The sequence below is a fragment of the Megalobrama amblycephala genome, linkage group LG22 (genome assembly GCF_018812025.1).
Source record: "Megalobrama amblycephala isolate DHTTF-2021 linkage group LG22, ASM1881202v1, whole genome shotgun sequence".
NCBI classification, from domain to species: Eukaryota; Metazoa; Chordata; class Actinopteri; order Cypriniformes; family Xenocyprididae; genus Megalobrama; species Megalobrama amblycephala.
This window is the reverse complement of record NC_063065.1, coordinates 15,636,520-15,659,030: the sequence shown is the minus strand read 5'-3', so window position 1 is coordinate 15,659,030 and position 22,511 is coordinate 15,636,520. Positions and strand designations below refer to the sequence as shown.

At 36.7% G+C, this 22,511-nt stretch overlaps 2 protein-coding genes across 4 annotated transcripts in view; one reads left to right on the top strand and one right to left on the bottom strand.

The window, feature by feature from the left end:
• Positions 1–8,383: 8,383 nt before the first annotated feature.
• sh3glb1a (SH3-domain GRB2-like endophilin B1a) lies at positions 8,384–20,694 on the bottom strand. 3 transcript variants are annotated; one of them, XM_048173898.1, is made up of 11 exons: positions 20,263–20,694; positions 18,834–18,975; positions 16,076–16,204; positions 15,682–15,815; positions 13,404–13,496; positions 13,123–13,212; positions 12,262–12,285; positions 10,043–10,132; positions 9,810–9,910; positions 9,509–9,731; positions 8,384–9,419 (listed from the first exon to the last, which is right to left on the bottom strand). In XM_048173898.1, exons 1-11 carry the CDS (start codon positions 20,323–20,325, stop codon positions 9,312–9,314), a joined length of 1,197 nt encoding a protein of 398 aa, XP_048029855.1. In that variant the 5' UTR covers positions 20,326–20,694; the 3' UTR covers positions 8,384–9,311. The 3 variants fall into 3 exon arrangements, with proteins under 3 accessions (XP_048029855.1, XP_048029854.1, XP_048029852.1); XM_048173897.1 differs by lacking the exon at positions 13,123–13,212 and having other exon boundaries at positions 12,262–12,329; positions 13,400–13,496; positions 20,263–20,693; XM_048173895.1 differs by lacking the exons at positions 12,262–12,285; positions 13,123–13,212 and having other exon boundaries at positions 20,263–20,687.
• prkag2a (protein kinase, AMP-activated, gamma 2 non-catalytic subunit a) overlaps positions 18,913–22,511 on the top strand; it is an 83,165-nt gene continuing 79,566 nt past the window's right edge. The window contains exon 1 of the mRNA XM_048173889.1: positions 18,913–19,038. The gene's annotated coding sequence lies outside the window, so the exon portion shown is untranslated. The remainder of the gene's footprint in view (positions 19,039–22,511) is intronic.

Genomic DNA, 22,511 nt, shown 5'->3' with positions numbered 1-22,511 from the left:
TTTGGCACTCTTTTTGATTGATATACATTAAGTCCAAGACAGATTTGCAAGAGTGCATGTATGTAGATTCGCAGAAGTTGCACGTTAAGTACAGTTGCTAAAAGTAGCAAAGGAAACATGAAATTTCCTGTTTTGCTAAGACCTGTAGCAACTGCCCAGCTCTCGGTATCATAGAGGGGGGTGGCGGTGGTGTGGTTTTGCTCCATGCTGAGTTCTCAGAGGCAGTTTCAGCAGGAAAGGATTGTTATCATATTCATCTGAAATATTACCCAAGCAGTTCACCGTCATTTATGCAAATAGATTCCTTTATAATGTGTATAGTTTATGTATATATATGTATATATATATATATATATATATATATATATATATGATTTCAAAGTGCACAACATACAATATTGTATAACTGAAACACGTGCTAAAGTACTAACAAAAGGTGATCATTTGGCCACAGTGAGTCTCCACATTGACCATTGCAAGGATTTATTGGCAGACTTCTCATTGCAGGGATCATCACGGTTAGACCACTAAACCTAAACCACGCTGACTAGCACATCAGCCTACGTGGGATTTCTCATGATTTTGTGGCACAAACTGTGTGACAAGAAGACAAAAGGAAAGTTAAAATGTCAGAGAGGCATGGGAACCTGGCAGTGAGTGTGAGCGAGTGAGCGTAAGTGTGTGTGTTGTATAACGCTGAGCGCCATGTGCATGTTAAACCAGAGTGTAACCAGAATACCGCTGTGGTGTTTCTCTAGGTCATGGTGGTTTGAACAGAGAAAGAGAGAGAAAAAGAGAAACTATGGAGAATAGTTACAGGCATGGGCTCAAAGGCACATCTGCCATAGTTTGGATCCAATTCAGTCTTGAAAACTCTGCATTTAAAACGGGTTGGGGGAAGTAGGAGTCTTGTGGGTAAGACTTCATTCTTTGAAAGTGAGGATAAAAGTTGAATTGTTGTCAAAATATTCACCAAAGAGGAATTGCTCTTTTAGAAACACTTCAAACAGGATTATGTTTAACCAAAATCTTAGTTTTTGACAGGAAAAAAAAATAGCCAATGGTTTTCCTCTAAGAGAATCTGAAACTATCAAAGTTTGGTATAAGAAAGCAAATGGTAATATGCAAAAGGATGTTCCTGCTTCATTTTACATTGTCAGCATATGGTGGCAATGCTTTTGTATTTCATTTTCATTATGAATCATTATATTTGTACCAGAGTGAAATCTCGTGATTTGGTTGAATGTGGTGTGGTGATGTATCCATTAAAACCAACACTCAATGAACCTAGAGTGATTTGATATATGAATGAGGAACTAGATTGATTAAAATATACAAGATTTTTTTTTCACTTTCAAGTCCACTTTCAGATACCAGTGTTTTTGTCACCATGGCGAGAAATAATAAAATAAAATAAAATGATAAATTGGGATGTTTCATTATCAAAAAAATGATCTCTCTGTATGGCTTTTTTAAATATGCTGGAGTAACATCTAAATATTTATATGGTAATTATTTATTTAGTTTATATCATAGTTTATATACCCTGGTAAAGCCACAATCTTTTTTGTAAAAGTTTTAAGCCTAAAGATCAAGAATTTTTAACTTGTTACGACTAAGGGGCTCAAAAAAATAAAAATATAAAAATAGCAAATACATTAACAGAGGTTGCGACATACACTATATTGCCAAAAGTATTGGGACGCCCCTCCAAATCATTGAATTCAGGTGTTCCAATCACTTCCATGGCCACAGGTGTATAAAATCAAGCACCTAGGCATGCAGACTGCTTCTACAAACATTTGTGAAAGAATGGGTCGCTCTCAGGAGCTCCGAGAATTCAAGCGTGGTACAGTGATAGGTTGCCACCTGTGTAATAAGTCCATTTGTGAAATTTCCTCACTACTAAATATTCCACGGTCAACTGTTAGTGGTATCAAAACAAAGTGGAAGCAATTGGGAACAACAGCAACTCAGCCACGAAGTGGTAGGCCATGTAAAATCACAGAGCGGGGTCAGCGCGTGCTGAGGCGCACAGTGTGCAGAAGTCGCCAATTTTCTGCAGAGTCAATAGCTACAGACCTCCAAACTTTGTGTGGCCTTCAGAGTAGCTCAAGAACAGTGCATAGAGAGCTTCATGGAATGGGTTTCCATGGCTGAGCAGCTGCATCCAAGCCTTACATCACCAAGTGCAATGCAAAGTGTCGGATGCAGTGGTGTAAAGCACGTCACCACTAGACTCTAGAGCAGTGGAGACATGCTCTCTGGAGTGACGAATCATGCTTCTCTGTCCCGCAATCCGATAGACGAGTCTGGGTTTGGTGGTTGCCAGGAGAACGGTACTTGGCCTGACTGCATTGTGCCAAGTGTAAAGTTTGGTGGAGGGTGGATTATGGTGTGGGATTGTTTTTCAGGGGTTGGGCTTGGCCCCTTAGTTCCAGTGAAAGGAACTCTTAATGCTTCAGCATACCAAGTCTTTTTGGACAATTTCATGCTCCCAACTTTGTGGGAACAGTTTGTGGATGGCCCCTTCCTGTTCCAACATGACTGCGCACCAGTGCACAAAGTAAGGTCCATAAAGACATGGATGAGTGAGTTTGGTGTGGAAGAACTTGACTGGCCTGCACAGAGTCCTGACCTCAACCCGATAGATCACCTTTGGGATGAATTAGAGCGGAGACTGTGAGCCAGGCCTTCTCGCCAACATCAGTGCCTGACCTCACAAATGCGCTTCTAGAAGAATGGTCAAAAATTCCCATAAACACACTCCTAAACCTTGTGGAAAGCCTTCCCAGAAGAGTTGAAGCTGTAATAGGTGCAAAGGGTGGGCCAACTCCATATTAAACCCTACAGATTAAGAATGGGATGTCATTAAAGTTCATGTGCATGTAAAGGCAGGCGTCCCAAAACTTTTTGCAATATAATGTATATCTGAGTGAAACGGCTTCTCAAACAAGAAAAAATGTTGGGCGGGACTTAAAGGATTAGTTCACTTTTAAATAAAGATTACCTCAAGCTTTACTCACCCTCAAGCCATCCTAGGTGTATATGACTTTCTTCTTTCTGATGAACACAATTGGAGTTATATTAATAAATATCCTGATGCATCCAAGCTTTATAACGACAGTGAACGGGACCAACGAGTATGAAGCTCAAGAAAGTGCATCCATCTATCATGTACATACTCCACATGGCTCTGGGGGTTAATAAAGGCCTTCTAAAGCGAAGTGATGCGTTTGTGTAAGAAAAATATCCATATATAACAAGTATATATTACTTTCTTCTTTCTGAATGCACTCATTGTGGATCCAGGGGGTTAATAAAGGCCTTCTGAAGCGAAGCAATGCGTTTATGTAAGAAAAATATCCATGTTTAACAAGTTAAAATAAAATATCTAGCTTCTGCCAGACCACCTTCCATATCCAATTTAGAAAGTGTAAAATTCTCACAGTTCAAAACACTACGTCCTACGCCTTCCCTATTCAAATTACGAAAAAAGCTTAAGATATAGAAGCTAGATATTTTACTTTATAACTTGTTAAACATGGATATTTTTCTTACATAAACGCATTGCTTCGCTTCAGAAGGCCTTTATTAACCCCCTGGATCCACAATGAGTGCGTTCAGAAAGAAGAAAGTAATATATACCTAGCATGGCTTGAGGGTGAGTAAAGCTTGGGGTAAGGCGTTAGATGAGATGAGACGTTAAACCAAGGTCCTGACTCTCTGTGGTCGTTAAAAATCCCAGGATGTCCTTCGAAAAAGAGCAGGACATCCTGGCCAAATTTGCCCATTGGCCTCTGTCCATCATGGCCTCCTAATCATCCCCATATATAATGATTGGCTTCATCATTCTATCTCCTCTCCACCAATAAGATGGTGTGTGGTGGGCATTCTGGCGCAATATGGCTGCCGTGCCATCGCATCAGCCAGGTGGATGCTGCACATTGGTGGTGGTTGATGTAAAGCTTTTGGGTACCCAGAAAGGTGCTATATATAAAAATGTAAGGAATATATCATTTTTATTTTAAAGTGAAATAATCCTTTAATTTTGTCCATCGGGAATAGAGTGTTGCAGGGATGGCGTATTTTGTAGGCCAAATCCCGGAAACAGGTTGGCATTTTAGGACTTCCGGTTCCATCTTCCTGAAATCAGTGAGTTTTTTTAATGGGATTTTGGTTAAAAGCCTGAAATATGGTCTGTGGTAAACACAAGCTCAATATATTTTCATGTTTTATTCTACGACATAAAACACCAGTAATACCCCACTCATGATTTTTTAAAAAGCTTTTACATGTCTTGAAAAAGGTGGTTGCTAGCAAGTTGCTAAATGGGACTACAGACGTTGTGGGGGGCATAAAACATCACACCAAACAGGCAAAGTCATCTATGTGGTAATCTGCTTTCACAGACTCGTTGTTTTTATAACCGCACTCTTGCACTATTCTAAATCACAGTGTTTTTCATAAAGACTGAAAGAGTAAGCTTGGTGATGGTAACATTGAAGTCGAGTGGCCGTGTGTAGTTCTTTAATAGGTTATCTTTTTTATTTCTGGTGATTGTATTTAGGCTTCAAAATGTATACACTATTATCATTATCATAAACTTTTGTTGATTACAGAGCTTATTTTTTGCGATAATTCAAAAGCCTCTGGAAAAATCCTACTGGCTTTCTGTTGGGGGAACCAGTGTGATGATAACTCTATTGATTGGATTGTTGGATCATTGTGGTTTGCTATTGGTCGATCTCATGTGAGTGACAGGTGGCCCCGCCCTCACGGCAGCAAACACGTCATCAGAGAAAAGAGATGTTTCTGCAAGAGGGAGGGGAAATTATTTTATTTAAAGGGTTAGTTCACCCAAAAAAAATGAAAATAATGTCCTTTATTACTCACCCTTATCTCGTTCCACACATGTGAGACCTTCGTTAATCTTCGGAATGCAAATGAAGATATTTTTGTTGAAATCCGATGGCTCAGTGAGGCCTGCATAGCCAGCAATGACACTTCCTCTCTCAAGATCCATTACTAAAAACATATTTAAATCAGTTCATGTGAGTACAGTGGCTCAATATTAATATCATAAAGCGACGAGAATATTTTTGGTGCGCCAAAAAAACAAAATAACGACTTCTATAGTGATGGCCGATTTCAAAACACTGCTTCATGAAGCTTCGGAGCGTTATGAATCTTTTGTGTCGAATCAGCGGTTCGGAGCGCCAAAGTCACGTGATTTCAGCAGTTTGGCGGTTTGGCACGCGATCTGAATCATGGACACATTAACTGTTTTTAGTAGGGGAGAGTGGGGTAATGTGAGACACCCCCTGTATCTCGGCAACGGAACACATTTGTGGTTATGTGACAATTTTCAAGCCCCTCACATTTCCCCTTGGCCATGAAGGAGAGGACCTCATGGTGCTGTGCTAAGCATGTTTTTTTCACAAAAATATTTTTTTTGCATGTAAAAGTACATTTTCTTGTGGTCAACTTAATCAACTGTTGTGCCAAAGCAAAATGATTCAGGTAGAAAAACTTATACATGTTGATGAACTATCAACATATAAAACCATGTGATGATGCTAGCTGAAGATTAGCCTGAATTGCTAAGAGAGATCGTTTTTTTCTAAAATGTAGTGGTGGGGTAAAGTGAGACAAATGCTTTGGGGTAAAGTGAGACATGAGGCACAAGTTAAATTTAGTCTTAAAAATATTTTAATGTAATATTACATTACATATGTTTTATTTTTAATGTCATAAACATTGTGGAAAAGCCATCATGCCAAGGCAAAACACCAGGAAAGACAACCTGGGGCAAAAAGAAAACCGTCGAGGAGAATGATGTGGCACATGTTGTGGTAAAGAAGCTGCCTCAACCTAAAAGGCCTGGAGAGATGGAGAGAGCAACTCCTCATCTTTCCCTGTAACCTTCAGGGCTGGAATATAGAGTAGGCCTAGTTATAGAGTATGACAGTAGGCTGATGTTCTAATACAGGTGGGTCTAGTCCTGTGTTCTGAGTCCCAGGCTGTTCTAGCTGGTTCTGATTGTGCTTTGCTCTGACCTCCAGACACTAGCTGGCTCTAAGGGTGCGTTCACACTTGTAGTTCGGTTCGTTTGGTTCATTTGGTCCGGACCAAAGAAGATTTAGTCCTGGTAGGCCTAGATTAGCGTTCAGATTGGCAATTTTATCACCGAACCAAAAGATACCGAACCTTGAGGCATAGGGATACATTCACAATGTGATTGGTCAGATTTTATGACGTATTGCCTATTTTGAGACGGAACTTAACACAAATCCCAAACAATGCTGTTTGCTGAGGTAAATGCGCTCGTTGTGTGTGCATAGCAGCGCGTAGCCTGCGTGTGATGGTATTTTGGCCAGCTGGGAACTCGTGAGGAGCTTATAAAATGTGTAAAGTAGTCAAAACAGCGGCAGGAATCCATCCGTCACACACACAAACGAGACGTGTGTCTGATGCCTGTGATGGGCAAACTCGCAACTATGACAAGAAAAACCGACATGCGTGAGGATTCTGTCCTTTTTAGGGTCTCTTTTTAGGGCAGCGTTCACATATGTTCAAATAAACCGCACTAACTGAGCAATTGGACCAGGGTTCGTTTTAATTGAACCAAACATGACAAGTGTGAACGCACCCTAAGGGTCCTGTGTTCTGACCCCCAGACTGTGCTCTAATCTAACTGGTTCTATCTGTCATTTGAATGTTAATTAAAATATTTTGAATTATATTATGTTGTATTTGATTTTGTTCAGAGTTACTTTCAAGTGTTTAGAAAAAAAATGTGCTTAACTGACCAATCCCCATGATTCTGTTACTAGTCCGACATTAGTTCTGGAATGTGTGGTTGTCAAGCTAGTGGTTAGGATTCGAACTGTTACAACATGTGTTGTTATGGTAGTTTCAGAGTGGAAAAAGTAAGTGGATCAGTTTACCCCCTTGATTTCTCTGGTCTGTCTCAGTTTACCCCTAAGCTGGGGTAAAGTGAGACACAAGATGACTTTTTTAAAAACAATCATATTTTCACTGACCTTCGTCCTGAATACATTCTGATAATTTCTATGGCTAGGAAACATCCTGAATTAATGGGAAATGTGTACATTTTACTGATATATCATTTTAGCTCGCTTAGAGGGGAGCAAATGTAAAAAGTGTCTCACTTTACCCCCCTCTCCCCTACATTAATGGATCTTGAGAGAGGAAATGTCATTGCTGGCCTCATGAGCCAACAAAAATGTCTTAATTTGTGTTCTGGAGATGAATAAATGACATTATTTTCATTTTTGGATGAACTAACCCTTTAAAGATTACGAGAGCACATGAATTTAAATTTACATACTGCAACATTCCATTAAAAAAAGAATAAGAACTGTCCCTTTTGATTTCATGGTGAATTGAGTTTTATGCAGAAGCAGAAAGGAGCACTTCACAGGTCGGTTCTCACATTGCTGTTTTCGGGAAGGAACTGAGTATGCCCTCTCGGCATGTGAGGCTGAGTAACGGACAGCAAGAATAAACGCCTGCTGAGCCACAACAGCACAGGAAGTCAACAGCCTGTTTAGCACAACTTCCTCTTAACCCTCCCCTCGCTGACCATCCACGTACTGTTTACACAAGAGCAACACCAACACATCAGCTGCTCTGTCATCTTCATCATACATCAAGTCATAAACAACAGCAATGTTATATACAATGACGAGTGGTTTATTAAACGATGAGGCAGTGACTCTTTGATTCATTTTACTCTGTTTAATGAAGAGAAGTACGTTAAAAAAACACCTATACAGGCAAACAGGTACATTTGGAAATATCAGTGTATGAATTAATGCAAATAACGACTTTATGTGTAACTTTAAGGTACTTTCCGATTCAAAAAGGTTAGGCTAATTTAGAAACCCAAAATGATTACCGAGTGAAAAGCCTGACCTCTACTGACATTTGAGAGAACAGCCATTCATATTTCAACAGTGTTGTGTGCGAAATATCATAATACTTCATATGTTTTTTCTTGAAAATAGTCTGTGAAACAGTATTACGAAACCATAAAATGCTATTGTTTCGAAATTACCTCAGGTTTAAGTCAGCAAATGGCGTCCAGTTGTCATCTTTGAAATAAAAACTGCTATTTTGCGCATAAAATCCAATTTTATTGTGCGTTTCTTAATCGAATCTCTTAAACTTCACAGTCTAAGGTAAAAAAAAAAATTAAAAATCACATCTGATATTACTTCTGTTTCACTTATACATGGTTAAGTAAAGTGCACTGCATTGTGGGATACTGCATATTGTGCATACAGAAAATTTGCAAGTCAAGTATACTGTAGAAATAAGACAAGACAATAATTCAGAATCAAAACTGAGAAGGGTAAAAAGTCTACACAATTTGTTTATTATGTAATGAAAACATTGTTTATAAATCTATGGTAGTAAGCAGTTAGATAACCTGTGCTTTTGTAGTTATAAATGTAACAACAACAAAAAAAATTGTGCTTTTATTAGACAGGGTGGCATAAATGTGTAAAATTAGCACTCATCTTTTTTTTTTTGTTGTTGCTTTAAACAATTTAAAAACATCAACCTCAAGATGAATGTAAGGCACATGGGTATAAAAAAGTACAGTTATCAGTAAAGAGATTTTGTTTTTATCATGAAATGAATAGCTGGATCATAACTGGATGCATCCTTACCATGCGCTTTTTAAAAACGGCATGTATATAAAAAGGACACTGTTTCATAATACATAACAGGAAAGGCTGTTGCGTGCAAATAAAGCATTTTCTTTGTGTGCTCAAACTTTTAACACAATAAAGAGAAATGTAAACTGCAGAAGATAATAGTTGAGGCACATGTCAGCTACGAAGGGGCTGTATAACCCTGAAAATAAATTATGGCATATTCACATTCACTCCACCTCTACAGGAATTGCTTTGAAAAGTTCTAGAACCTAATTTGAGTTCATGTACATAATTGAAGCCACTTTAAAATTCATAAAAATGACAATCAGTCTTAATACTCTCTTGTTGTAAACGCATGTAAATACTCACTCTTGCAGTTTTTGTATAACAAGGCATGTTGGCAGTAATCATGTCACATCAAAAGCATTTAAAAAAAACATTCTGCATTAATTAATTTGTAAACAGTCTTCCGGTTAGAACCTCTTCCCATACTGGGAATGCAAGACGTCACATCCAATTAAATACTGTTGCATGTGAGCAGCAAAAGACGTCAAGTTTGCATATACGGTACACAGCACAGCTGGATTACACTGTTTTGGTTCCAACAACACTCGTTTTCTTTTAATTTAGCAGCTCCAAGTAGGTAATAGGCACTTTTCCCTTCTGATTCCCACGTTCCCCCATCAGCCAATCAGAGTCCATGCCTGGGACGCTGCTCACCATGATCACCTGAAAGAAAAGGGGACATGCTATGCTCTTAAGAATTCAAACCAAGAAAGTATTATTCAAAATCAGCGACACACAAATGGCCCGCCTACCTCATCGGCCAATAAGGAGAGCTCGTTGCTGCCCGCGGCGTCGTAATCGTACAGCACTCGCGCTTTACGGCTCCCGCTGAAGTTTTGCAGCTCGGTGAAACCTGAAGACGCATTGCCTGTGGTGGAAGCAAGAGGGGCTGATAGTGGCAGGATGGGTACGGAGACACTGGCCCCGCCGCTGGCCGTCGACTGGTTGTTGTTGGAAGAGAAAGCCGAAGGGAAGCTGGAGGGGCGAAAAAAAAGTTCAGATTAGTTCAATAATGATTAAAATTATTCTAAATATATACTGATTATGACTTACTTTCCCAGCTGCTTTTGGAGGTCGACCATGTACTGGTAACACTGGGCGTAATACGTCATCTGCGCCTCCACAAAGTCATTTAGACAGCGGAGATGATGGGCCTGGGAGAGTGAGAAGGTTGGGAGAGAGATGATATGGTTTGTTACAGGTCAGACGTTGAGTAAAACTGAAGGGTTGTGAGATGTGGATTGGCAGGCCTGCGGTGGGCGGCAGGTTTTCAGATGAGAGCTCACATGTGTACTGCTGATTCCTTCTAGAAGAAGCCTGGTGATTTCTGCCTGTCTGTCAAACTCACTCTGTGTCATCTTCAGATCCTGCTCGGCCTGAAAGAGAGAGAGAGAAATAGAAATAGGAATGTTTCACTTACACAGCTTAAAATTGGCCTGAAATGGAAGTTGTGATAGTCTTTTCTTCCCTATTGTGACATATATCCGAGTGTACGGAAGAGGATTAGGGCCAAGCAATAATACAAAAATAAAACCATCTTGAGATTAAAGTTGTTAAATTTCAAGAATAAAGTCGAGATAAAATGTTGAGAATAAACTTGTTAAATTACGAGAAAAAACTCGTTGAATTTCAAGAAAAAAGTCGAGATAAAATGTTGAGAATAAAGTTATTAAATTACGAGAAAAAAGTTGTTAAATTACGAGAACAAATTCGTTAAATTATGAGAAAAATGTCGTTAAATTTTGAGAAAAAAAGTCGAGATAAAATGTTAAGAATAAAGTCATTAAATTATGAGAACAAAGTCGTTAAATTACGAGAACAAATTCGTTAAATTACGAATTTATTCTCATAATTTAACAAATTTGTCCTCATAATTTAACGACTTTTTTCTCGTAATTTAATGACTTTATTCTCATAATTTAATGAGTTTATTCTCAACATTTTATCGTGACTTTTTTCTCGAAATTTAACAAAATTTTTCTCATAATTTAACGAATTTGTTCTCGTAATTTAACAACTTTTTTCTTCTAATTTAATTACTTTATTCTCAACATTTTATCTCGACTTTTTTCTCGAAATTTAACAAGTTTATTCTCAACATTTTATCTCGACTTTTTTCTTGAAATGTAACAATTTTTTTCTCGTAATTTAACGAGTTTATTCTCAATATTTTATTTCGACTTTTTTCTCGAAATTTAACGAGTTTTTTCTCGAAATTTAACTTTAATCTCGAGATGGCTTTATTTTTTTATTATTGCTTGGCCCTAATCCTCTTCCGTACGAGTGAAATGGCTTCTCGAACAAGAAAAAAAAAAAATATAAAAAAGTAGGACGGGACTTGATTTTGTCCAATGGAAAATCTTGGATCATAGTGGTTTGCTATTGCTGTGATCTCATGTGAGTGACAGGTTGTACCTCCCTCACGCCAAAAAAAAAATAATATTTTTAAATGAAAGACTATGAGGGTACATGGATTTAAAAAAAATAATGATGTGAACAGATAATCCATTTATAATAAATACTGCAATATTCCATAAAAAATAAGATTAATCAGAATCACATTATTCAAAGGGAACAAAGCTGAAAATATAGCCAGTGCATTTTCATATATAGATATTGTTGACAGATATATATATATATATATATATATATACACACACACACACGTATAATAAATAAAACCCTCTTAGAGAAATTGTATCGCTAACCTTGTGTCCAAACGTGTACTTCTTTAGTATGTGAAAAGCACTGTGAAAATGAGTATTGTACACATATGATTTTTTTTTAAATATATAAAACAGTAGGTGCAAAATACCTGGATGGCATTCTAATAATAAGTGAATTTAGATGCAGTATTGCCCAGTTATTAAAATAGTTTTCAGTATTTGAAATAAAGCTGAAATTATATTAAATAAAATATAAATATTCATTTAAAAACTTAAAACATTTAAATGGAAATCAAAGATTTTAAAGTTAAAATGTTTAGGTTTAAGTACTAAAAAGACTAAAACTGAAATGGTACATAAAGTAAGTAAATAAATAAACATGACAAAAGCACAAAATGATCTTAAAATTGAAATATACAAATAAAAGCTAATTCAAAATATGAATAAATAATATAACAGTATATAAATAATAGTACAAATTAAATATAGTTTCATCCAAAATCCTGTGTGTGGAATCTACTGTGTTTTCAGTTAGCAAGCTAACAGGTTAGCCTACTAGCTTAACACATTGCTAACTTTTAAGAAAAGCTCTTTTGATTAGCCAGAACAGGATATTTTGATTTGTTTTTGATCAAGCATTAAGAAATCTTGCAATACTCATAATAAAAATATGTTGGAAAGTCCAGGCGCAGAAAAAGCATTGTGAACACATGCTGTCCAACTGGTCAAAAATTTCCAGTTTTTCACTGAAGAGAGAAACTCATCACGACACAGATTGCAGTTCTCGCATTAGCGCCAAGATTCACAGATTATCCAAAATGGCAGAACATTCTCCTTACCTTTGTCACTTCCTCTGCCCACATCTGCACAGCATTTGAAAATAGCGATAATATATTTAGAGATAAAACTGAGAATTAACACTTAAACATCTACATAGACTACAGCCACAACAGTAGCAGCTAGCATCACTGAGGAAAATTTAACATGGTAACCCAAGTTTCCACCAAAATACCATAGTAACTATAGTTATTGTGACTAAAACAAAATACATAAATAAATAAATAAATAAATAAATAAATAATGTGATTTATTTCAAACAGACAATTTCAGAGTAATTAAATTTTTTTATTTTGATTAAAGTGATGCTAATAGCAAGTTAAGTTTTATTGTAGTAACAATCATAATATGGTATTTTGTCAAAAACTATGGTTAGCATGATTAAGGATTCAACACAAATCACTGCTGTTGCAAGGGAACATGGACTATTTGCAGCAATTGAGTAAGAATTACTTCTTGCTCACTTCACTGTATCGATGCAAACTAAGCACTTCCCATTTTGGAAGAGGGCAGCTGTTTGTTTGGGTCCTAACGTGTGTGTATATATATATATATATATATATTTGTGTAGGTTGAGTGCTGGTCATGAGGAGACAATCTTGAAGCACTTCTTTACTTCTCTTGTGAAACTGAGGCCAAGGGCGAAGAGCAGTTTTGAAATGTCATCACGATGTTGAGCAAACGTGGATATCCTCTTTCCATCTCTATATACACAACAAAAAAGGAACCTGGAAACACACATGCTGCTAATATCCGGGACAAAAGAGCTTAATCAACAGCTTAAAGAGGAACTGGTACGTCTTAAAGGTGGCTCTTCTAAAGCAGAGTGGAACTCGGCACTGGAGTGAAACACGCAGACCAACCTTCAGCCACTTCACATGGAGAAAATTCACCATGAAGGAGACATTGGCAACATAGCCAGCGTCCCCTGGTGGAGGGGTAGATCTGAGAGGCTTCCGTGTGCAACACAAAAACAAGACAGTAAAGAGCTCCATTTAGGAAAGATGGCAAGTGCCGTCTCTGATTACTAGTTTCTAGGCTGCAGCTTATATTTGTAAAGAGTTTCCAGTAGGAAATTACGTGAAATTACATCATATTTGATGGAAATTCCATTTTAACTCGTGTAGAAGCAATAATAACTTACCAAAGCTCTGGCATCAGCCATTTTGGCTTTCTTTAGCTTGGTCTTTGCAGCATCAAGGTCCAGTCTTTTGGTCTGAAGCAGTTTACGCTCTTTCTGTAAAGGAGCAGAAGAGTTTGTTTTGTTAAAGTCGGCATGAAACGGAAATTGGGATCGTCTTTTTTCCCTTTTGTGATGTACACTACTGTTCAAAAGTTTGGGATCTGTAAGATTTTTAATGTCTTTAAAAGAAGTTTCGTCTGCTCACCAAGGCTACATTTATTTAATTAAAAATACAGTAAAAACAGAAATATTGTGAAATATTATTACAATTTAAAATAACTGTTTTCAATTTGAATACGTTTTACAAAGTAATTTATTCCTGTGATGCAAAGCTGAATTTTCAGCATCGTTACTCCAGTCTTCAGTCACATGATCCTTCAGAAATCATTCTAATATGATGATTTGCTGCTCAAGAAACATTTATGATTATTATCAATGTTAAAAACAGTTGTGTACTTTTTTTTCAGGATTCCTTGCATTTATCTGAAATACAAAGCTTTTGTAACATTATAAACTACCGTTCCAAAGTTTGGGGTCAGAATTTTTATTTTTTTGAAAAGAAATGAATACTTTTATTCAGCAAGGATGCATTAAATCAATCCAAAGTGGCAGTAAAGACATTTATAATGTTACAAAAGATTACATATCAAATAAACACTGTTCTTTGAACTTTCTATTCATCAAATAATCCTGAAAAAAAAATATTGTACACAAATATTTTGTACAATTGTACACATTAAATGTTTCTTGAGCAGCAAATCATCATATTAGAATGATTTCTGAAGGATCATGTGACACTGAAGACTGGAGTAACGATGCTGAAAATTCAGCTTTGCCATCACAGGAATAAATTACTTTGTGAAATATATTTAAATAGAAAACAGTTATTTTAAATTGTAATAATATTTCACAATATTACAGTTTTTACCTTATTTTAAATTAAATAAATGCAGTCTTGGTGAGCAGACAAAACTTCTTTTAAAAACATTAAAAATCTTAGTGATCCCAAACTTTTGAACGGTAGTGTATATATCTGAGAGAAATGACTTCTTGAACAGGGAAAAAAATGATCATTACTCCAGTATTCAGTGTCACGTAATCATTCAGAAATCATTCTAATTTACTGATTTGGTGCTTAATAAACGATTCTAATTATCATTACTGTTGAAAACTGTGTTGAAAACTGTTCAAAACTGTTGCTTAATATTTTGGTGGAAACATTACACATTTTTTCAGGATTTTCAAACTTTTGAATGGAGAAATATGTAGCAATGTTCAAGGCTGAAGTAAGCTATTTTCTGTGAATGTGCGAGACTACCAATTCATTCGCTGCTATGGGGAAATAACAAGAAGAGTAACAAAGTGCAGTAAATGGCAAAAAAAAAAAAATTGTGCTGCACACATGTGTGTTGATAATTATGACAATGCATTAAAGGGGAACTATTATCAATCTTTCCAAAAGAGGGCGGAGCTTTAAGAGCTTCCGCTATGGTTGCTTAACAACAACAAAGCTGGAGAATCTCACGCAGCCAAAATGACAATTGTCAGTAATGGTGTTCAGCCTTACATTGTTCAAACCAGAGTCAGACACTGATGGAGAGACTCAGGAAGATGTTACAACTTTTAGAATGCATCTAGACGTTTCTGAATGGTTAGTGGATAAATTTATGTAGCTGCTGTGGAGTTGATTCAACTCATCGACTAGCATGTGCCGTCATGTTAATCTTTCATGCAAACAACACTCTACTACAACAACTCTCCCTCTTCTCTAAAGCAGCCCAACATGACCTTTGTTACGTGTTCCTGGGAGCAGGATTTAATTAAATTTTGGGGTTTGTGATGACACCAACCCGGGAAGAAGCTCGTTGTAGTCCCTACCAGACATTTGTTGTAGTCCTTAAAAAGCAATTTCTGTAAAAGAAAATATCTCCCTTTGCATTGAACTTTGAGCAGCGTAACTTTGCAGATGTTGTTTATGATCAAACAGCAACACTAACTAAAGTTACAAAAGTGAAATCATAATCAAGGACCCCTTTAAAATAATATGGTAAGAAATTCCAGTTTGCAATATCAATCAGTATAACGAGCTGTTTTGCACAGCTAAAAATAACCAGAAGCGGATTAGACCGGAAGCCAGACACATTCAATTTACAAATGGCCGCACCTGCTCTTATGTGAAAAATAAGGTGGATATGTTTCAGAAATCCGTGTTTCAGTTGTTAGGGTTGCCTGATCTTACCAATATAGTCTTGAAGTCTCCTTCTAGAAAGTTGCGGAAAGGCGTGAGGAAATTGATGGCAGAGCTCTGGATGAACTCTCGCTCCGCTCCTCCGATCTGCTTCTCCGTCTCGCCGCACTTTATCAAAGCGTTTCCTGAGGACAGAAACAGACCAAATCAACTGTACATTTTTCTCATTGAATATCATCAAGATCAATTCAATCAAAAGAGGAAATATTTATCAATATTGTGAGATGTCTAGAGGCCATTCTCAACTAGCTTACAGTCTACAAGCATTTTAGTAGGCATTTACATTCAAGCTAGGGGAAATGGGGTACTGTCAATGGACTACTATTATTGAACGAGGTACTATGGGTAATTAGGGCACTATGCAGCCTTTGTGTTTGGTGATTACCGTAGGCTGTTCCAGGCCCGAATTCAGTCCCAGAGTCGATCATGGATTGACCCAGAAGCTCATGGTTGTTCATCCGTGTTGGGGCCTTCTTGTCTAGTTTTTCATAAAAGAATTCTTCTATTCTGACATCTGAAAATGCAGATCAATAACATTACAATACAAAAACCTTTGTTACATATTAGCTCCATACTATGCATCAATGCCACATAAAATTCTATAATTCATAAATTTTGTTTATATATGAAGACTCATTTAAAAACTTACGAGTACACGGAAAAAAATGTGGTAAACTGTTACCTTATGGATCTATTACCTGATCAAACAGAAATTTAATTTTATTGATGTAACCTAATGTATTTAGGTAGATTAAAGGGTTAGTTCACCCAAAAATGAAAATTATGTCATTAATGACTCACCCTCATGTCGTTCCACACCTGTAAGACCTCCGTTCATCTTCGGAACACAGTTTAAGATATTCTAGATTTAGTCCGAGAGCTTTCTGTCCCTCCATTGAAAATGTATGTACTGTATCCTGTCCATGTCCAGAAAGGTAATAAAAACATCATCAAAGTAGTCCATGTGACATCAGTGGGTCAGTTAGATGTTTTTGAAGCATCGAAAATACATTTTGGTCCAAAAATAACAAAAACTATGACTTTATTCAGCATTGTCATCTCTTCCGGAATCCTTTCCATTGAATTGATTCCATTGAACTGATTCCATTGAATCCTTTCATCTGTCGGCGTTGGTAATGCACTTTTACGTCGCTGTGGTTGATTTTGGCGATTAGGAAATCTGCGACATGCACACTTACAAACCATTTAAAAAAATATAGCAATACCAAACTACAAACAATGTAGAATAGCTTGAATACAGCGTGCGTCTTCCTCGGACTGTAAACGAAGTTCGGGCGCACCGGATAACACGTCAGCAGCCTCACTGCGGAGTCGTGAATTGACAACAGACCCGGAAGAGAATACAATGCTGAATAAAGTCATAGTTTTTGTTATTTTTGGACCAAAATGTATTTTCGATGCTTCAAAATGTATTTTCGATGCTTCAAAATGTTGCGGATGTCCTAATCGCCAAAAACAACCACGGCGACATAAAAGTGCATTACCAACGCCGACAGATGAAAGGATTCAATGGAATCAATTCAATGGAAAGGATTCCGGAAGAGAATACAATGCTGAATAAAGTCATAGTTTTTGTTATTTTTGGACCAAAATGTATTTTCGATGCTTCTAAAACTTCTAACTAACCCACTGATGTCACATGGACTACTTTGATGATGTTTTTATTACCTTTCTGGACATGGACAGTATACCGTACATACATTTTCAATGGAGTGACAGAAAGCTCTCGGACTAAATCTAAACTGTGTTCCGAAGATGAACGGAGGTCTTACAGGTTTGGAACAACATGAGGGTGAGTAATTAATGACATAATTTTCATTTTTGGGTGAACTAACCCTTTAAGTGGCGCTCAATAATATTTTGCCTTAATTTAGATGTTAACACATGAAGCTCATTTTTAGTTTTTTTGGTAACACTTTATAACAAGGGGTGGGGAACGTTGATCCTGGAGGGCCATCGTTCTGCAGAGTTTAGCTCCAACCCTGAAAAAAAAAACACTCACCTGCCTGTAACTTTAGTAATCCTGAAGACCATGATTAGCTTCAGATGTGTTTAATTAGGGCTGGAGCTAAACTCTGCAGGACAATGGCCCTCCAGGATCAATGTTTCCCACCGCAGCTTTACAATGAGGTTCCATTTGTTAACATTATTTAACTACAGTACATTAGTTAACATCAATGTTGCCAAGTCTCCGTTTTTTCCCCGGGCTACTTTAACACTATTGCTGTAGGTTGTTTTTCATGTCCGCGGGTTGAAGCGACACCAATAACGTGATGGTTTTTTTTAATGACACCCGTGAAATGTGACTGGGCTAGTTTTGGGCTAGTTGTGAGTAGCAATTGGGAAAGTTTTGTTGTGAAAATCTGGCAACCCTGGTTAACATGACCTAACAATGAAAAATCCTTCTAAAGCATTTATTAACCTTAGTTAAGGTTAATTTCAACATTATTAAAATCAAAGGTTTTACTAAAATCAAAACTATTTAATGGACCTGAGCTAACATGAACAATGAACAGTTGTATTTTTAATAACTAACATTAACAAAGATTAATAAATACTGTAACTAATGGAACCTTATTGTAATGTTTTACCAGTTTTTTTTCCCTTTTTTCCAGGGTAATAATAAATTACATTTAAAAAGTAAAAATTAAAATCCTTTCATAATTAAATACTACAGCATCTTGGTTGCATCCTTGCAAAGCAATCTCTAAATACAAAAAGATTAAACGAATGTGGTTTTTTAGATGTGATTGAGTAGACAGGTGTGCATGCTAGATCTGTTTTGATCAGCTGTTTGTTCTTCCTGTTGTGCAAGTGTTTTTCTGTCTTGCTGATTTTTGAAAGTGGTGTAGCACCATAGTGAGGCTCTAAACAGCTGTAGTTATAGTTACACAAACTGACATTTCTGTGAGATTTGAACACTTTGAGGAAAGAATAAAAATGGATGGTTTCCAGAGAAGAGGAAGATGAGGATGATGTACAGAAGGATGTAAAGGTCAAAACACATACATATAACAAACACTAGTAGGTCCTCAACATTTTTCCATGGGCTAAATATTTAACAGCTAATTAGATGCAGATGTCAAAGCTAATGAATCATCTAATCACTGAACGGATTTTACTTGGGTTTGGTTGCAGTAACACTTCTGTCTGCTTCAGAATCTTCTCTGTCCAGTGTTTAGTGCATTCAGCTCTGGTGAGGAGATTCTCCAAATGTGCATCCAACTCGGTCTTCTCAGCCTGGCCAAATTTTTCTTCCGTGAACTGCATGAGAAGACAATATTTTAAAAAGGAGATCATATCACTGCCACAAATATTTAAAATGAGGTAAATTCAAACAAATATAGGCCTGGTTTCACAGACAGGTCTTATCTTAAACCAGGATTAGGCCTTAGATCAATTAGTACATTCAAGTAGATTTTATAAATGTTCACTAAGGAAAAAACATTACTGGTGTGCATCTTGAGACAAAACAATGGCACTGACATATTTTAAGATGCGTCAGTACAAGTAGCTTTCATTTAAAGCAGCTCAAACATGCATTTTAGTCTGAGACTAGCTTAAGCCTGGTCTGTGAAACCAAGGGTTAAAGTGTTAACACATGTAACACCTTCTAATGTTCAACATATAAAAATACATCAAGTGTGTGTGTGTATATATAATATATATCTAAAAATACATCAAATATGAATGTGTGTGTGTATAAAAACAAAATGAAAGTATCTAGAAATACATAAAAGTATTCATGACAGATTTAAATGAAAGGAAATGTCTAAACGTTTATCTAATCTCAAAATTATACTCCCAATAACAGGCAGATAGTGTTTGACACTTGATAAACACACTTAGGTATTTGTTTATGCAGAGCAGCTGTATTTCAGCGGCTAACTTAGTTTTATATTTATAATTCGTTTGACATTCGCGAAAATGGCCATTACATTCTCTGTTTCTAAGCTTATGCTCAAACGAATGTCAAATATAAAACAAACTTTCTCACATCCTAGTAAGTTTAAGCCGACAAAGGCAGCGTTTTGGGACATCATTTTTTCCGCATCATCAGCATATATGACCGTCTCTATGATGAAGGATAAAAATACTGTCTGTCTAGACAGCTCAGTAGATTTTAAGACACAGCCTTTGTGTGTAAATGCTGAGCTCTGCCGGATTAAACTACTTTAGCCCGTTAGCGTTAGCCTCACAAACTGAATCTGGACAAAATGTAAAATGTCAGTGTGTATTTTGGCCATATGTTAAAGTATGCATATCTAATCGACAAAACAGAGCCTTTAATGTTTGCTTTTGCAGTTAAATCAAGAACTAAGACATTAACGACGACATTGTAGATTAACAAACCCGATTTAACGTTACAGCACGAGAGAGAAAGAGAGGCCCAATAAGTGAGAAAGAGAAAGAAAGATACAGAAATGCAGCGTGATAAACATTGGAAAGCACTTTAATGCCCAAAATGCACATGTTTAGGATTAAATTGTTGAAATAAAACTTAAATAAAAACTTTTAGCATCTTTACAGCGAATCTGAATCTTCACTTACTTGCACCGCCCGACTGAATAAAGTACCAGCGTCCGCTGCCAGTCTTTTCACGTTAAAATCCATCTTTAACTTTTCAATATAAAACTATTTATTAAAAGAGAGATGGTGTAAATAAACTTGTTGGCATCAATGTTAGTCTTTATTACAACGGCCGGATTTTTGTGAAAGTATGACTGAAGCAACAGCCGGAGAAGAGGAAGAACCACCCACAGATCTGATTACTGCGAGCACAGAACCGGACCTGGACCTCCAGATATAACCGGTATAACCGTGTGGGTACATCACCTTCATTATACACTCCAGAACGCGTTATGGACTTTAACAGAAGCATTTTCAGCAATATATATTGTGTCGCGTAGCTCAGAGATTGTGATATTTTTGTTTTAAGGCTCAGCCTGTCATACTGGGCCAGTCTTTGTTGCTTCAGGTTTGGACCATGTTTGGGACTTTAGTGTTTTCACAAGTGAATCTGTCATGCTGTGCTCTTTACTCTTCTCTAGTTAGTTAAACTTTAATCAGGATGTGTGTAACTCTATGTATTTATGTGTGTATAGCGCCCTCTACGGGACAAAAAAAGTTGAATCTATCTATCTATCTATCTATCTATCTATCTATCTATCTATCTATCTATCTATCTATCTATCTATCTATCTATCTATCTATCTATCTATCTATCCTTTACTGACTATCTATAAATCTATCTATCTATCTATCTATCTATCTATCTATCTATCTATACCTCTCTCTCTCTCTCTCTCTCTCTATCTGTTGATCTATCTATAAATTTATCTAGTTCTATCTATCTTTACTGTCTGTCTTTCTACCTGTCTATCTATAAATCTAACTAGTTCTCTGTCTGTCTATCTATCTATCTATCTATCTATCTATCTATCTATCTATCTATCTATCTATCTATCTATCTATCTATCTATCTGTCTGTCTAGACAGGTGTTGAAAAAATGAGAGGCTATATGTGCTAATACTTGGACTTTAAATAACTTTAATTCAGTGTGAATAGAACAATTTCTTCTGGAGTAATTTTCTTTCATTGCATAACTAATTATCATCACTAGATGGCAGTGTAACATCAGTAGTGTACTATGTGTGAGTTCTGCTCACCTGCTTGTTATTTAGATAAGACTTTAATAGTAGAGGAGAGATGGATAGATCAAGGAGGGTTTTGACATTTGGCATACTTCAAATAAAATAAATCACGTCTTATTAAATTTCAAATTTATTTATAGATGTTAATATTCAACCCAACATTTGTTGTTTAAATAGGTGTTTCAGATCTTTTATTATATCTATATTGATAAATATAGAGAGATATATTTTATGTGACTGGGGCTAGTTATCACACATGAAGGTACATTTTGACTTAAAGGGATAGTTCACACAAAAATGAAAATTTGATGTTTATCTGCTTACCCCCAGCGCATCCAAGATGTAGGTGACTTTGTTTCTTCAGTAGAACACAAATGATGATTTTTAACTCCAACCGTTGCAGTCTGTCAGTCATATAATGCATGTCAATGGGAACTCCATCTATAATAGTGAAAAAAAAAACATGCACAGGCAAATCCAAATTAAACCCTGCGGCTCGTGACGACATATTGATGTCCTAAGACACGAAACAATCGGTTTGTGCGAGAAACCGAACAGTATTTATATAATTTTTTACCTCTAAAACATCACTATGTCCAACTGCATTGAGCATCCGGTTAGTGAGGTCTGAATGCGCTCTGACACCGGAAGTGATCTCTCGCACTCATTGAAGCAAAGCGCGAGAGGACCTCACCAACCGGATGTGGAGGGCAGTTGGACATAGTGGTGTTTTAGAGGTAAAAAATGATATAAATACTGTTTGGTTTCTCACACAAACCGATCGTTTCGTGTCTTAGGACATCAATGTGTCGTCATGAGCCGCAGGGTTTAATTTGGATTTGTCTGTGCATGTTTTTTTTTTACTCTTATAGACGAAGTTCCCATTGCCATGCATTATACAACTGACAGACGGCAACGGTTGGAGTTAAAAAACATCATTTGTGTTCTACTGAAGAAACAAAGTCACCTACATCTGGGATGCGTTGGGGGTAAGCAGATAAACATCAAATTTCAATTTTTGGGTGAACTATCCCTTTAAAGTTTTTGTTTTCAGGGTTCGGAACCTGTATCAAACTACCAAAGTCATGTGATTTCAGTAAACGAGACTTCATTACATCATAAGTGTTAAGAAATTTAAATGGTTC

Excerpts from the sequence above, each read along its gene's own strand:
- sh3glb1a (XM_048173898.1), bottom strand. The coding sequence starts at position 20,325 with ATGGATTTTAACGTGAAAAGACTGGCAGCGGACGCTGGTACTTTATTC. Across the intron at positions 16,205-18,833 it reads GTTACTGCAACCAAACCCAA|ATGTCAGAATAGAAGAATTC; the intron begins GTAAAATCCGTT and ends CTGCATTTTCAG. Across the intron at positions 9,911-10,042 it reads AAGGAATCAGCAGTACACAT|GCCCATCATCTCCGCTGTCT; the intron begins GTGAGCTCTCAT and ends TCACTCTCCCAG.